General features: G+C 45.4%; 3 protein-coding genes across 5 annotated transcripts; 2 read left to right on the top strand and 1 right to left on the bottom strand.

Annotated features, from left to right (window-relative positions):
- The first annotated feature begins 92 nt into the window (after positions 1-92).
- LOC111074792 (syntaxin-17) lies at positions 93-1816 on the top strand. The gene is made up of 2 exons (XM_022367732.2): positions 93-742; positions 806-1816. The coding sequence occupies exons 1-2, from the start codon at positions 427-429 to the stop codon at positions 1393-1395; spliced, it is 906 nt and encodes a 301-aa protein (XP_022223424.2). The 5' UTR covers positions 93-426; the 3' UTR covers positions 1396-1816.
- LOC111074793 (protein LLP homolog) lies at positions 1700-2466 on the bottom strand. Its single transcript, XM_022367733.2, has 2 exons — positions 2176-2466; positions 1700-2110 (listed from the first exon to the last, which is right to left on the bottom strand). The coding sequence occupies exons 1-2, from the start codon at positions 2359-2361 to the stop codon at positions 1856-1858; spliced, it is 441 nt and encodes a 146-aa protein (XP_022223425.1). The 5' UTR covers positions 2362-2466; the 3' UTR covers positions 1700-1855.
- An 8060-nt stretch (positions 2467-10526) lies between these two features.
- LOC111074791 (transcription activator MSS11) lies at positions 10527-16654 on the top strand. Of its 3 annotated transcripts, none has more exons than XM_022367729.2 (5): positions 10527-10626; positions 14592-15297; positions 15369-15858; positions 16017-16254; positions 16322-16654. In XM_022367729.2, the coding sequence occupies exons 2-5, from the start codon at positions 14919-14921 to the stop codon at positions 16481-16483; spliced, it is 1269 nt and encodes a 422-aa protein (XP_022223421.2). In that variant the 5' UTR covers positions 10527-10626; positions 14592-14918; the 3' UTR covers positions 16484-16654. The 3 variants fall into 3 exon arrangements, with proteins under 3 accessions (XP_022223421.2, XP_022223420.2, XP_022223423.2); XM_022367728.2 differs by lacking the exon at positions 10527-10626 and adding an exon at positions 10905-11096; XM_022367731.2 differs by lacking the exon at positions 10527-10626 and adding an exon at positions 10906-11096 and having other exon boundaries at positions 15369-15768.

The raw sequence follows: 16654 nt of genomic DNA, 5'->3' as shown, positions 1-16654 counted from the left end.
CTATCGCACAAAACCATCGATACCAAAAATGGTATCTTAAGTATATCGATATAAATAAATGTTTGTATATATATATATATATATACGTACGTACCATGAGATGGAAAACAATAGAATTATTTTATCAGCGTTTGATTGGGACGCGACCCGCATAATCCGACCGTTAGTGGATCGACATTGAAGACAGATTCGGAATCTGCATCCAACCCACAGAGCAGAGCAGTGACGTCACAGGGAAAACAACTGTCAATTGCGCAGCGCAACAAAAACAAAGAAATCGCTTGGACCTACGACACGGACAAGGGCACGGGCACGGGTGGAGCGAGTGCTCCCACACGCCCCACAGCAGCGTAGTTTTCACTTTTTAAATTGGAGCAGGTACAAAGTGCAGTAGCTGCAGCAGCAGCAGCAACAACAACAACAACGATGACTGGCGACCAGAAGCTGCCACTGAAGCAGGCCGAGATCTCGGTGCAGCGCTTCCAGGACACAGCCGTGCCCCACCATCTGGGCCTGCTGCAAAACCATCGCAGCAACATCGAGAAGAGCCTGGCACTGGGCGACTGGCAGAAGATCAAGCGGGAGGAGCTCAACGCAATGCGCGTCATCAAACAAATCAAGAATCTCTTACTCGAAATGGACGCGCTGCGGGAGAAGGTGCGCGAGGAGGATCGTGAGCGCTTCGACGAGCTGATGCGTCCGGGCAAGGAGAGGGCTTTTGCAGGCATGAAATGCTTTGCGGGTAGGTTGAGCGTCTCCAGACCGCTCTTGACGAGATTAAATCTGATTTTTTGTGGCTTTGTAGAACTGCAGCTCAAATCTCCTACCTCAACGGTGGGCTCGCAGTACGACGAGGAGCAGGACAATCAGCTGCAGCACGCAGACATTGGCAATTTGCCAGCCCACCAACACATGCCGCAGCTGGAGGTCAACTTCCAGTTGGAGGAGCATCAACTGTTGCAGCGGCAGGCCTGCCTCGACCAAATGGAGAATCTACAGCGTGAAATCTCCGACTTGAACGGCATGTTCCACGGCATGCGGCAGCTGACTGCGGAGCAGTCTGTGGCTGTTCAGAGCATAGCCGACAACGCCGAGGAGGCGCTGGAGAATGTGCAGTCGGGCGAACGATCGCTGCGCTCTGCCCTGACCTACAAGAAGGCCATGTACCCGGTGATGGGTGCTCTGCTGGGCACCTGTGTGGGCGGACCCATTGGCATGGTGGCTGGCCTGAAGGTTGGCGGACTGGCCGCCGTCGGCTGTGGCATACTCGGCTTCACAGGCGGCTCTGTGCTGAAGGCCAATCCAAATGTTATGCACGGGAACATTGAGGAGCAGCAGCCAGAGGCGAATGGCGACACAGCCGAGAGACTGGAACTGAAGGAGAAGCCCGAATGACCTAGGGCCATGTCCTCGGCCCTGGCCACCACGCACATGTGGTCTGCAAACACGCGGCGCCTGGAGTCAGCCACCACCGGGGTCATGAGCAGTGTGCGCAGCTATTGTACCCTTCAGTGACTGCGACAGATAGGGAGATCCTCCTCCTTCTATTAGTTAAATTTCCTTGTCTTTTGTGTTCGTTTTTGTGCAATGTGCAGGCGGCAGCTATCCCCTTCCTGCGTGTCTAGTTTAAGCGTTGTTGTTCCATCACGATAGTTAATTGTTTTGTGCCGCTGCCGCAAGCTTTAAGAATCCACGTCTAGTTTTAAGGCTTTAATATGCAATATAAACTCTTATCTATAACATACACAAGTCGGCTGGCTGCTTTTGTAGGCACTCTGCTGCGCCTACCAGCTCTTCCAGACTCTACCTGAACTTACTCTACCTATGCGTTTCAATCCCTTCCCCCAGCGGTGTCTTAGAGCGGCACGTTAACTGTGGTCCAGGCCTGCTTGAAGTTCTTTTTCTGCGAATGCTGCTTCTTGCGTAGACGCTTGGCGGTCTTCTTCTTCTTGAACCAGGCCGGATAATTGCCGTACTGATCTTTGAGAGTCTTGCTGTTGAAGACATGCTCCACGCCAGTCTTGTCGTTGGTCACCTTCACCTTCTGGCCCTTCTCCAGGCTCTCCTGATGCTCGAAGATCAGCTCCTGCTGCTCCCTGGTCTTGGCCTCCTGTTCGAAAATGGCGGCGTTGTTAGCTTGGCCACTGCATTGCATACATCCGCTGATCTGCTTACCCGCTTGATCTCCTTGGAAGTTTTGATTTCCACCACATCGGCAATATCCTTCATGATCTCGTTGCCATCGGCATCCAGCAGGCCCAGCGTCTTCTTCAGACGAATCAACTCCTTGGCGTCGTAGCGCGCCTTCTTTATTTTGTTCATTTCATCGCGACGCTTGCGGGAGCGATTTTGTCTGCCCATTTTTGCTGGAAATTCAGTCTACAGCCCGAGAAAATGAATGCGAAAAGAAACTGCGTTGCCGAAAAAAGTAAACACGTGCGTTGTTCCACAGGTCGTGTTATCGATGCATCGATTGCAGTGCGGTATTAAACTGGTCACACCCGGCAGGGTATTATTTAAGTATTTAAATTTAAGGTTGCATTTTCTTGCTGTATCGACTGGGGTATTCTTCAGGGTTGCTTAAATATCTATCGAATTTCAAATATTCAAATTTAACAGATGGAATATGAATTATGCTAGTAAAATACCTTTCAGCCTAAATGCTTACATATTTTTCATATATATATTTTTTCCTGAACATAGTTTGCGAATATGAATTTAATTGAATATGTAAGTATGTAAATACAACCCTCATTTCTTCAAGTTTCCCCTTGTTCATTATTTATTCACTCTCTCTGGATTTTGTCTGCTCTCTGACATTTATATTGCTGCTCTGCTCTCACAATATGATTTTTGTATACAAACAAAAGTCAGCTGCTGGAGAGAGAGTCCCAGAGAGCGAGAGAGCAAAAGTACAAAATAGTATGCTAGTTGCTTGTGGATCCATACGAACATGGAATTCCCTATATGGCTTTAACTGTGCTCTGGATAACAAATAAAATATAAAATATGCTTAGAAAAATAATATCTAGAAGAGCGTTTTATGTTGCTTTACTTTCATCATTAGCGAACCTTTTCCAGTCCACTCTCTGCCACAACCTGAAGGTTAAACCTTTCTCTGCTGCGTTATGGTAGAGCATCGAGTGCGACTCTCCTGCACACACTGCACATGCGCAGCAGCAGCCACCGTTTCTGTGTCGGAGCTCAGCTGGTGAACCGACCAATACCAGTGCAGGCCACTGTGGCAGGCAGTCAGCCAGTTTTTGGGCCCATCCACCATTCAACCATCCAACCATCCAACCATCATTCGCTCGCCAAAAGTCGTACGACACGGAGTTTCTGCTGTTCGCTCGCTGCCACTCAGTCAGTTCTCACCCCCTCCGCACACACACAAACACACGCAAAAAACGGAAACAATCAGAAAAATTAAAAAAAAAAAAACAATTAAAATAAAATTGTGAATATTTTGCACTGCAAAATATTCCCAGTTTTTCCGGGTGTTACCTAGAACTGTGTGGCTCTGACGTAGGAGAAGAAGGTCTCTCTCGCTCTCTCGCACCCTGCAACAATCGACAGATCAATAAACTCCAAGCAGCAAGTAAGTGCAACATTTTTAACCCCCAAAAACTTTGAGCGGAAGTAAGCAAAGTAAAGTGAAGTACGAGTAAAGGGCATACAAGCAGTAAATCTTATGTAGTTACATATCTGTATGTATATGCATATATGATATACATGCTACGATTATTTAAAGTTTGTTTTAGCTGCATTTGCATGGGGTACCCTCTCGTACACACATCTGAAAGTTCAGCCAAGCGATGCATACACAAAATGCACAAAAACAGAATCTGATTGCACCTTCGTCGCATCCAAAGAGTTCACACTTTTGTGTGAATTCAGCAGTGTCTGTCTGCTGTCTGTGTGTGTGTGTGTGTACTGTGTGTATCTGTGTGTAGCCTCCTTTGGCTCTGCCAAAGTTCTTTATGCCAGAGCCCCCAGTGTAGCACTCCCCCCAATAAGATTCGAGTTTCCATTGCATTGCATCCATCTAATGGCCATAAATTTGACTTGCATCACGTTTTCAGCATTTGTGTTGGCGATCGTTATCAGAGTTCAGATACGTTTTACCCAGCCTCCCTCCCTCCCTCCCTCTCCTTTGGGGATCGTTTAGCTTTGCTTTGGCCCCTCCCCCGGATCATGATTGTTTTAGATTTGTATATTGTGTGTTTTGTGTTCATGGTTTGTCATCAGGCACGCTGATGACAAGTGCAATGAATGTTTCGCTGATTAACATCTTAATTAGCCTTGCGGCATTTATTTCCTCAACTATACATGCGAGTGGAGAGCATTTCAATGGCCAAAATTAGTGGCTGGCTGGATGCCAGGTCGCGTTGCAAGACAAAGATGGGGAAGATTCCACATCCACTCCAAGGAGAGGCATTGGAAGAGGGGCCACCACCAAACAACAAAAACAAAAAAAGAAGGCCCAAAACCCAAGTGAATCATCCAGCAAAATGTGCAGAACAGGTCTTGCTTGCAGTTTGCCCATTGTCCATTGTCCAAACAGAGCTGAGAGCGGAGTGGAGTGGAGAGTAGGGATGGTAGGTGCACAGGGGAGGAGGGGAGCTGCAGAAGTAGTACGGGATGATAAATCAAGTCTGGCCAGTTGTTTGTCTGTGGTAACGAAAGAAAAATTGAAAAACAAAAGGAAACGCAACGAAACGAAACAACAAAACGAAAAAGGAAACGACATCAACAGCAAAACAGCTGATGCTGCTGCTGGTGCTGCTGCTTGGCAGTGGCAGTGCTGTTTGTATGTGTATCTGCCAGATACATTTCGCTTTGCAGTGTGGCAAGATCACGACCAACGAATCTGGCCGCTTTAATTGGCCAAAAGGGTAACCAACAACAACAGCAACAGCAACAGCCGTAGCAGCAGGCCCGTACTACTACAAATCCGACTAGGAGCCATGTCAATTCCTTTGTGTGCTATTTTTGAACTGGTCCCTAGTCTTATATGGTTCTGGCCAACTTTAAGACGCTGCATCAGGCTTTTCAGACATCAGGCTGCATCAGGCAAGCAGGGAAATGGAAACAATTAAGTCATCGTTAGACGGCATTAGTGGCTTTAATTAGTGCGGCACAGTTTTTGCTACCGACTACTGACGCGGCAGTTTTTGTCAGGGCGGCCCCCTCCCGCGGGTTTCAGGGTCTCAGGGTCTCAGGTCTCAAGCAACCTATCGGGTACACCACATTGCCACCACAATGCCAGCAACATCAGGTAGCTGCCATGGCATGGCAGCTGGTGGTGCGCTAATCCCAAAATGGCACGCATTGAGGGCCCCGACGACGGACGCGGAGATAATGCGCCGCCCCGACTATAATTAGAAAGTTAGTCAACTGTCGACTTTCAGCAACTGTAATTACGCCTGTCTATGTGGCACATACACGAATACCCAAAAAAAAGAACACTTGATCGTGTTGTTTGGGTTCCAGTTACGGTTACGGCTACGGTTTCGGGTTCTCTCTCTCTCTCTGACAGGTCCTTTCATGTCGTCCCTGATTTATGGCCCTGCCAGAGGGCCACAAGGAGGCAGAGCGCAGCAAGAAAGTGAGTGTAGAAACGAGTTTGTCATTTGGGAAGGATACGATACCAAAAGTCAAGTTCAAGTCACATACGCGGCGAATAAGTTATGCAAGGTTTTTTTTTTTTTTGGTTGTTGTTGACTGCGCATCAAATGTCGAAAATTATGTCATAATTCTGAAAGCAAGAAAAACGCAGCTGCAGGAGGAGGGTTTCCAGTGGTGGGGTGGTTCTGTTTGTGTCGTGTCCCCAGGTAGGCCCAGTAACTGCACTCACACACACTGCGCAGTACCCCTCAAGTGCCTGGCAGTGCCCCAGCCCAGCGCTCGATTGGGACTGGGGGTTGCTGACGTGTTCATTTTCCACTGGCGTTGATTTTGCAGGCTAGAACGAACCTTTCATCGATTTGCAGCTTAACCAAAGGCAAAGGGGGGCGTACACGGGTATGCGGCGGTATGGGGTACTCTGGGTGTCGCTGCTGAGAGCAGAATGGCACCCCCCCCTACAAGAGCATAGAGCGGGAAGCTGCAGAAACTTTTACTGGGCCTACATTTTCCCCCAAATAAACGCGGAAGTCGTTTCGTTTTACTTTAGATACACATAGATACATTCTCCACACACACACACACACACTGCCACACATAATTGCAGTTAAAGAGAGTGGAGAGTGGAGGAGAGAGAGTCGACCAAAACATTCCATATTTGTATGTAGGGTCCCCTGTGAAGGTTGCTAAGTAATCAGGCAGCAGGCACCAGGCACCAGGCAGCAGTCAGCAGGGAAAATGGAAATGTGAGGGAAAAACCATCATCAACCACTGCGCAGGTCAAACAATTTTGTTTGTAAACAAAATTCCAAACCCAGAGAAAGAGCAAGAGGGAGAGAGAAGGAGAGAGAGAGAGCAGTAGCTATCACTCTCTCTCTCTCCTCTCTCCTTGAAAATAGGGGAAAATCCGTAACAGTAACTGTTACAGTTACTCCGTAACCCAACTGCGTTGCCAACTATTTTTATCTGTCAGTTAGGGCTCGCGCTCGCGCTCTCTCTCTCTCTATCTCTATCCCTCTGTCTGTACAGGGGGGTGTAGGGTGTCCAGCTGGTGTCCTTTGTCGTTTTGCATTTTGCCATCAATTTTCATTTTAATTGCCAACGCTCCAGCGACATTTGACACGTTTAAATGATGACATTATGCGAGCTGCCATCCCCATCCTTAAAGCATTTTCAGTGGGTCATTGAAGATGCATGTTCATTCAGGAAATTTCCATTCAATTCGCAAGAGATTATCAAATGAGAAATGCGTATGTATTTGGTTCATTATTTGCACTGCCTCATCAGCTCTTTAATTAAGAATCACTTTATTTAAAAATCTATTAAATTTGTTGCCATTTTCATTAGGAAAATAATTATTATAGGACTCACTACTATAAATACAAATAGTAAGTGGCATTTCTGTATTATTATTTTTCTTAAATTACGACAATTTTCAATTAGTTTAAATGAGTAGAATACAGACTTTGGCATCTACAATTAATCTGATGATGAGCAGCATTCATTTGCAGTCGTCATTAGGGACAGAGACAGAGAGAGAGAGAGAGAGAGATGGTGAGAGAGAGAGGGAGGTGGGGCTTTAGCTATAGCCCTGATGTAATCTAGGAATAGAAGGGCGCGTAAACCGATTCACTGTTTGACTATCACATTGATTGATTAGCTTGCAGCTAGAGCTGTGACTGACCCTATTCTAATACACATATAGAACAGATGGGATGGGTACTGGGACTGTCACTGCGACTGGGACTAATATTGATAAACAAAGTGATAAAATTAATGCGTCGTGCCCAGGCGATTCCATCTAAGAAGACACACAAAAAATTACAAAAACAGCCAACTGCGTTTCACGTACTAATTGAAATTACGCGTTATAAAACAAGCATTTATACAGTCTGTATATGTATATAAATATATAATTAAAAAAAGCTCATCTAAATGCCATTAATGTATTAACACACAGGCAAAGTGCAGTGCAGCCAAAGGTACGCCGAACTTGAAATCTCTCGCGCATACGAGTATATAGAAATTCTCAGTCATTTCTCAGTTGTGTGGTGACAGAGCAACCAGGCAAGGCAAGGCCATATTTATCATCGATCGTTTGATAAGCTGCAACCAACCACACAATGAACTTGCCCAAGTCTTGCCCAATGTACATCCACACACCTTCTCCACCTGCTTCTTCTTAGCATTCCCGTACAGTGGGACAAGACAAGTGTGTCCCTGCCTGCGTGTGGGCAGACGTTTGCGTCATCTCAACAGAGCTTTTAGTTGGGCACTGCTGGGCTTTAATGACTATAGCTATGCAGAGAGGAATGGAAACATTTCTATTCCTAGTTAAGCCAACGAATTTCAAGTATAATCCACCATACTCGTACACAAAAGCCACTGAAAAAACTAAACATATTCTATGGGAATTGTGTATCTCATATGGTATGCATTACCACGAATTCTACATGCATCCAGCTGAAAGATATCACATTCATCGGAACACAAGCATAGACACAACCGAATGAATACGCGAACATAAAATAGGACAAAAAAGTAGCTTCACGTCTGTCGATGCGTTGGCGTTTGTCATTTGCTTTATGGTTATTGTTCTCACTGTTGGATGTCGCTGGTCGTCGTCTCGTCTTATTTTCACAACTCAAAAACTGCGCAGTGCAAGCTTCAAGTTTCTATGCTCACTCGCAATAGAGTGGAGTGGAGTACAGTGCTGCTCCAGCGCAGTATGCGCAATAACCCCACAAAGAAATGCTGCCCAATCCACTGCCCACTTTGATGCTAGCCGCTCGCTTGCTGGCTCGTCTTTTTTAGCTGGCAAAGGCCAAACATTTGTTGGGGGTGACACGAGATGTTATAATTTATGGGTCCATGTGCCTGCCTGTCCACCCTTCCTTCACTCCCAGTAGCATAAGCATTACAAGATTAGGACAGAAAAGACCAAAGATAAGTATTCCACAATTTCGTTGCCTTTCGTTTCGGTTTCGTTTGGTTGTTGTTTATTTGAGTTTAAAGTGTTGTTGTGCGTAAACACACGAGCAAGTTCTGTGATTTTTTGTTTTCGTTGGCGTCTTCTTGTGACGCCAATCCAATCCAATCCCAATATATTGTTTACCTCTTCTGGGCATGAAAGTGTGTGGGGCGGGGAATTTTTTTTCAAACATAAACAGTACGCGTGCGGACTTAGATTTATGGGGAAAAGTTTTGTGTGTTTTAGGCCAATGAGGCGTAAGGGTGGAATCACAAGATTTCATATATGTATGTAACTATATGTATGCATAAATTTCTGTATATATCTTATACATCTAAAGATCTTTTGGCTGCTCTTTGGCACCTGTATGCGCACTTTACTTTCCTCTCTCTCTCGCTTTCTCGCACTGCCAGAAGCTACCAACTTGTCGCTGCTCAGAGCTGCTCGATGGTGTGTCAGCTGTTGCATGATAAAATATCTAAAAATATATAGAAACATAGAGAAGAACAAGCTAATGGCTACACAACCTTGAACCTGGCCGCGAGGTTGTTGCCAGAAATACATATGTACATGCATACATAGATAGTATGTATTTTTGGGGTTTGAGCATTATCATCATTGAAATGGAATTTTATTTTTAATGGGTGGCACACAAATAAATTGATTGTGTAGTTGGCGATAAATTGGCCACACAATAATTAATTAGAAAATAATTAATTGGAACCAAATTTGTATGCAATTCGAATAAAATTTGAACAAGATCTGCCCAAGTTTTGTGCATGTGAAATCTGGAATTAATTCCCCAGCTAAAGTCTCACCGTATCTGCCTTGCACACAGCAGCTGAGCTGCGGAGACACTTAATGATTATTATGGGCATGTCGTATTTGAATTGATTTCGTATTGCATAATGCGATAGTCGAGTAATCTTCCCCAGAGCCACTTTGAATGCCGTCAATGTTGCTGCCCCCGCAAAATGAATGACACTTTGGCTAACACGAGTAGTTCTCTCGGCCCGCCATTTCATTAGCATTTTTATGCGTTCCGACTGGCTCCGTTCTGGCATCCGTGACTTGGCATTAAACATCTGAAAATATTAGAGGCAGCAGCAGCAGCAGCACAGAAACTGTATTCTCAAATTGAACTTTGAAGCAGGCGCAGGCCACCAACCAGCTGGCTGGCTGGTTACTACTTTGCCCCCACACCGCCCCCCGCCCAGCCTCTAGTGGTGTGGCTTAGTCACTTAGATACTCGCTAGCACAAAGCCAAAGCTCGTGGGGCAAGTTGGCAGCGAAGAGCCACTTAGTCTGGCAGGCATCTGACACGAGTACTCATAGAAAAGTATCTAACAGATACAACAAAAAAGCAGCATCAGCATTGGGCAGGGGGGAGGGGGGAAGAGCGAGCGGCCAGGAAAGTGTGTCAAATGCGCAAACGTCAGAGCAGCTGATCGAGAGAGAAAGATATACCACATATACATATGTATATATATATATATATACATGTAGATATACATATATAGAGAAAGAGACCCCAATAGAGAGAGAGTGAGTGTGTTGCTCGGTTTTGTTAGTAAACAAAAATCACGAACCTTATGTATGATCGTTTGCTCTCTCTCTCGCTCGCTCTCTCTCTCTCTCTCTACATATAACGGGGAACACGAAGCCAGCGACTGCACAGCTGCTTGGGAGCATAATTTTGGCGCTTTGCAGCAGTGTATTTGTGCTGCCCCCCCGCTCGTGTGGAAACGCTTTTTGCGTTTTAAAAAAATACATAATTATGGGCTTAGATACGCTCACACGATCATTGCTCTGGCTCCGCTGCGACTCTCTCTCCCGCTCGTATCTCGTATGTCGGACTGTCTCTCTCTCTCTCTCTGAGCAGCTCTTCAGAGCCAAACGGGGGGATTGCTGACTGCTGACTGCTGGACTGCCATTCGCATTTGATATTTGAAACGCAACGCAACGCAGCCGCCGCACCGCTCCGATCGAGTGCAGCAGAAGGAAAGTGAAAACTCACACAAAAAGATTAGGTAAATAAATGAACACAAAACGATTAACGAACAAGTGAGTGCAAAGAGTTTGTTTGAAAGATTGTGAGTGAGCAAAGAAAGAACTTTTAGCTAAACTGCAGCTGAACAACATCACATACATACGTTAAAAGATACAGATACATGCAGATACATGCAGATACAGATACAGATACGTACCAGTCAGTGTAGTGGAACAGAACTCTGCAGTGTGTGTAGGTAGCTTTTGTTCTTGCGTCCACTTTTGAAATTCAAATGCGCTTCCGTTGTTTGCCCGTTTGCCATTTCAGTTGGCAATCGAGTGTCGACTTGGCTGTATCTCCGCAGTGTGTGGCTCTGCTGTATCCCGTATCTGTATCTGTTTACCCGTGGCTGTGCATCTGTGCATCTGTGTATCTGATTTGCTTCCAATTTATCCCGTTCGCCTCTGTTTTGTGCACAAAGTTCTTGCCGCCAGGCTGTCATCACCTAAGGTGAGCGATCTCCCCTCCTGCAAATCGATCGAATTTTCTTTCAATTGGTCTGCAATTAGTTGCTCGTGTTTGCAGTAGTGTAGTAGTGCTGGCTTCTGTGGGTTGTTCCCGCAGCCAAGGTCAGGGCTGACGTCAGTCGGAGGAGGCTCTTCTTGTGTCAAATATTGCATAATGTCGTGAAAGTTTACCACCCATTCCCCCCTCACCACAACAAGTGTTTGTTACAGTTTGTTTTTGTTATTACCCAAAAAAACGGAAATTCAGCAAAATAAAAACACAAACGAAATTCCATCAAAACAAAAGAAACTTTCGCACTTTCGCACTTTGGCACCCAAAAGCTTTAAGCTAATCAGAGATACGTTTCAAACGATATATACATACGTATATATGTATACTGTGCATGGGAGTGTGTGTGTGTTCATATAGATTGGGTATTGGTTTGCACTTAGAAAGCTTTAGATATGATATTGCTCTTTGTTTGTGAAATACTTTAAGAAAGGTAAAAATATTTTTCGGAACTTTTTGTTCGGGGCTAGATCGCTGATGAAATTTTCACTAATGCTTACACAATATACGTAAATATAATGAATATATACACTCCAGACATACCATTTATATTACTCTATTTTTTTTGTTAGCTTCCAGTCGGAAGTCCATTCCTTTCACTACATCTATCAATCATTGTATAGCTCTCACTCCTCTGTGTGTTTGTACTAACCCACACCCTGATCTGTGCAGCTGTCAGTTCTGCTAAATTAGTTCAAGTTCATTAGCACAGCCCTCCCCCGTTCCACTTCCAACAGCTGGAGAGTTGGAGCTGCAATCAATTGAACAAGGCAAAGCCCGAACTGAACTTTCGACTGTCGGCTCGTTTGCAACACACGCCAGGCCAGACCCTACCCAATCTATAGAGTATACATACGTGTGGGTATAGTAAATAATACTATTTAGAAAATAGAAAAAATTATTAGCATAGTCGGGCCTGTCTGGCGCGTCTGTCTGGGCTGGTGGGGCTTATCGGAAATGGAGTGAGTTGGCGAATAGTTTTTGTTTTGTTTTGTTTTGCTCACTGATAGCGGCACAAGCTAATTTCGATGGCCCCAAAAGATCATTAGGTTCGACCAGACAATGACTGGGTATTGTTTACGGCTAACAATATCGCATATATCTAGACTTATATAATCCACGGACGGATCAAGGCCAGGGCGTTAGCAAAAACAACAAAATTCTGTGCGAAAATATGCGCTAAGCTACGATACACGTACCCGTATCTACTATAAAAGAAACAAAGGCAGTGCAATCTGATGTCATACAAATATACCAGGAATATATATATATGCATATACATATATGCAGATAAATACATATGTACGTATGTATAACATCCCACTTTCAAGGTCAGAATTATTTGGCTGCAGATGTGACAAAAGTGAAATGAAAAATTTACTGCAGTTCACAGCAGAAATCAAAAAAAATAAATACGAAAAGAAACCATTTTTGTATTTCTATCTGGGTCCATTGCCTTTGTTTGGTTGGGTTGCCGCTCCGGGGGGTTATCAGGGACACAGTACCCGACATAACAGTAAGAACCTTCGATTCGTCGCTTCCCTACGTGTTTATTAATAAAATGCCAACACGGACCTCTACCTCCACCCAATTGTGGCCGCAGTTGTGCAATGCGAATGCATTTATAATGCAAAATATTTTCCCCCCTGTATACATTTTTTTTCGTGGTGCTTAATATGCATCTGTTAGTGCCAAAGACAGACGAAATATGGCAAGGAATTTTAAGGTCAAGAATAGAAAGAGGAATACAAGCAGCAAATATTTCGTTTACCTGCTTGCCATCCAAAGCTCCTTTAACATATCTACGGGCATCTTTAGACATAAATTTCCATCCCAAAACAATTATGGGAATAGTTATCGCGATCCCCTGTTGCTTTATGGGCTTTTTCGGTTCGATCTGCTGGCAATTATCAGAATTTATTTCAACTGAAATGAAGTCAATGGCCGCCAACATCAAATTTGATTGTCAAACTTTCGCTGACATTTGGACTCCGGGACTGGGGGCCTCATCAATCCCAATTTGCTGTACGCTTTTCTGTCTCTGCTGCTGCTGCTGCTGCTGGAGGAGATTTCACTTTGTTAGTTGCTTTTGTTGGCTTTTCCTTCCAGCATTTTCACGTTTTCCGTTTTGCGGTCAAATTGCAAATTGCCATGGCAATTGTCTTTGCAAAACTCCAACTCCAACTCCAATTCCAATTTCAACTCTATTTCTGTTTGCCTTTTGCCTTCTTTCATGCATATTTTGATCGACAAATATATCCGACTGAAGCTGGTGGGGGGCATCCCATTGGCATCTTTAGGAGGATGATGCGATAATCAGCAAATGGCTGGTGAAAAAAAAAAATCAACCAGAGACAGCGGGTGACGGGGATTGGAATGGGTAGAGCAAAGATACAAATACATTTTCCTATTGTCATGACGTGAGCTCAATTCAAAATTGCATACAGAGTATATGCTATAGGCTCGTACTCGAACGATTGTGTGTGCCACACAGTTATATATACATATATAATTGCATTGATCATAAGCTCGGCGCATGCACGGAGAGCTCTACTTGGGATGATGGTTGAAGGCCAGCCAGGGGGTGGGTGGCAGCCAGCAGCCCAGCTATCAACTGGGAGACTTAATGGGCTATGCAGCGGCGATACTTTATGGCACAGCCCCACAAGTCCATTATATACTATGTAGATGTCAGTCAGCACACAGCAGACAGCACAGTGCTTGTCAAACTGTTACGAAAAACGCAAAACTCTGATTAATGCAATCAAAAGTAATTACAGCCTTTAGATAATTCGTATAAAGGAAAATTTCACTTTCGCATTTCAATTGAAATCAAGTTGAAAGAAACCACACAACAAATATTCCAACGAAATACAAAATTAAATTATTGGTTTTCGAAACAAGCGCGGAAAATGTTGTCGGTAAATGAGCTGGTGGGATACTCTTTTAAATTCTTTAGAAATAAATTAAGAAATATAAATAATTTAGCAGGAATCTATAGGAGAATCTTTAGATGAAAATGCTGAAACACTCTTTTAATTCTTAATTTAGATGTTAATGAAGGACATAGAATAGTGTTCCAATATACAGGAAAATATCATTAAGATATTCTACCAAATCCTTGTAATTTATTATTCTGATTTTTATTTATTAAATTATTTAGAAGGAATTTTCCTTCAACATTTAAATGAAATATTAGAAATAAGAAATGTTCAACAATTTATATCTACCTCACCACTTTTGGTTAGGGTATAAGAATGGCAATTAAATACAATTAAGTATCCGCCCCATTGCACTGAGTGTGCCCACGCAAAACAAGCGGTTTAGTTAGCATGCAAGAAGGGGGGCGGTGGGGTGTGTGTGGGTGGCGGACAGGTGAACGATTACGCAATATGCTCATTTCTGTCTTTATTTTTTTCCCCCTTTCAGCTTCTACGCTAGAAGAGAACAGCAACAGAAACGCAGCGAAAGCGAAGCAGGGTACAAAGCAACAAACAAACAAACAAAAAATAAACAAGAAACAAAAAGGAATAAATAAAAGACTGAGCAACGTTCAAGCAAAATCCAAGGAACAACCACATAAGCAATCTCCCCCTCCGCACTCTCTCTCTCTGTGTCTTTGTGTCTCTCTCTAGATAACTGTATAACTAAGCGCCACAACAAAGCAAAAAGATCTCAAAAAACCCGATAAGCAATACCATATAGAGAAGAGTGCGCCATCTAACGCCCAGCAGCCGCATCCAGCAGCATTGTATAATGTTAAGCAGCCTTGCAACGTTTCTATTTGGAGCGCCAGCAACGACCGAGTCCGCGAGCAACATAAACGAAGCGAATCCAGCCCAGGCTGACTGCAGCGATCCCTGTGATACCCCATCCCCGGGAGATGTAATTGAGGTGACCTCATCGACGCCATCTGTAGCGGGCAACAGCAGTCGCGGCCCGGTGCGCGCCTCTCCCAACGGCAAGCGTGGCAAGAATCGTCGTGGCAAGCAGAGATACAACCAGCAACAGCAGCAGCAGCAGCAGCAGAGGAAGCAGCAGCCGGCGAATATAACGAAGCTACTAACACCCACTGGTGAGGCCCCCATTGACGAGGACTTTGACGAGGACGAATGGTACATTGTAGAGAAGGAGGGTAAGTCCACACACCACACCACCACACACCATGAAGGATCAATCTTCAATTTCGTTATATATATATTCCAGACGAGGAGGACGACTCTCTGCCACGCAGCGATTCCGAGGAGGAGCTCTCCGTTGTCGAGGTTCAGCAGCAGCCGAGGGCCAGCGGCACCTCCTCTTCCTCCGGCCATGGCCAGGCAGCATCGGGGTCATCGCGCCATCGGCGTCAGCACATCAATTCGCATTCCCTTTACAGCGGTCCGCGGCCGCAGCAGCAGCGCAATCATTTGCAGCGCTCCCGCGTGGCCCGACCGCTGAGCATCTCCACCCTGAGCCCGCCCAGAAGTGTGCCACCCGGCAGCCTGGCGGACCTTGACAATGTCAGCCAGTCGCTGTACGTGGCCTCGCCAAGCGGCAGCGACCATGGACAGGGTCAGGGTCAGGGCCAGGGCCAGGGTGGGAACGTGCTGATGGAGGAGTCCTGGTACGTAACACCGCCACCATGCTTCACCTCGATTGGGCCAATCAATATGGAAACTTCACCATTTGAGAATCTATTGATTGAGCATCCAAGGTTGGTGATCTTTATAGTACACATTTCTCCCCCCCTACCCCTACCCCCACCCCACCGCAATCCACACAAAAATCGCACGCAAAAAGTAGATTGGAAGTCCAGTAAGGACTTGCTGGAACCGTAGATTGATTTTCCGATTTCCCTTTTTGCCATTGCAGCATGTCTGTTTATCGTAGTATTAGGTCCACCCAGGAGGGCACCGAAAGTTTTGTAAATCTTGATCTCGGCGTGCCAGCGGAGGCGCCACAGCAGGAGGAGCTGCTTCAGCAGGAGGTAGCAGAGCTGGAGCCGGAGCAGGCTCAGGCTCTACACGAGCAGCGTCCGAACAACGCTCGCTTCGATCGCCATGCGGCGACCCAATTGAAGCAGGAGACTCTGGCACGTCAGAGCCAGAAGGTAATTTGGCGCAACTCTTGCTGTGGCAACATAGGCTAATCTTGCACCCTTCTTCACTCTCCCTTAGAGCAACAACAAGAAGCAGCATCAGCAGCTGTGCCGCAGCGCCATCAAGCGGTCTAACAAGGTGCGCGATTTCCAGGCCAAGTCGCATCGCCCACGCCGCTCGGAGATGCAGCACTGCAAGCTGGTCAGTGGCGCCAACAACAACCGCAAGTGCTGCTTCTAAGTGGAGCAGCACCACCCCACAGAACACCCCTCCCTCCACTCGAGCCCCTGGAGGTGCATTACAATCATGGCAAAGGCAGCGCGAGAGGGCAACGCGCGTTTCGATTTTAATTAGTATTTTAACTTAACCCCCAAAAATGGAAAAGAAACAAAAACCAACAAATAAGAAACA

This window comes from Drosophila obscura, unplaced genomic scaffold (genome assembly GCF_018151105.1).
Source record: "Drosophila obscura isolate BZ-5 IFL unplaced genomic scaffold, ASM1815110v1 contig_208, whole genome shotgun sequence".
In the NCBI taxonomy this organism is placed as follows: Eukaryota; Metazoa; Arthropoda; class Insecta; order Diptera; family Drosophilidae; genus Drosophila; species Drosophila obscura.
This window is presented reverse-complemented; position numbering and strand designations above follow the sequence as displayed.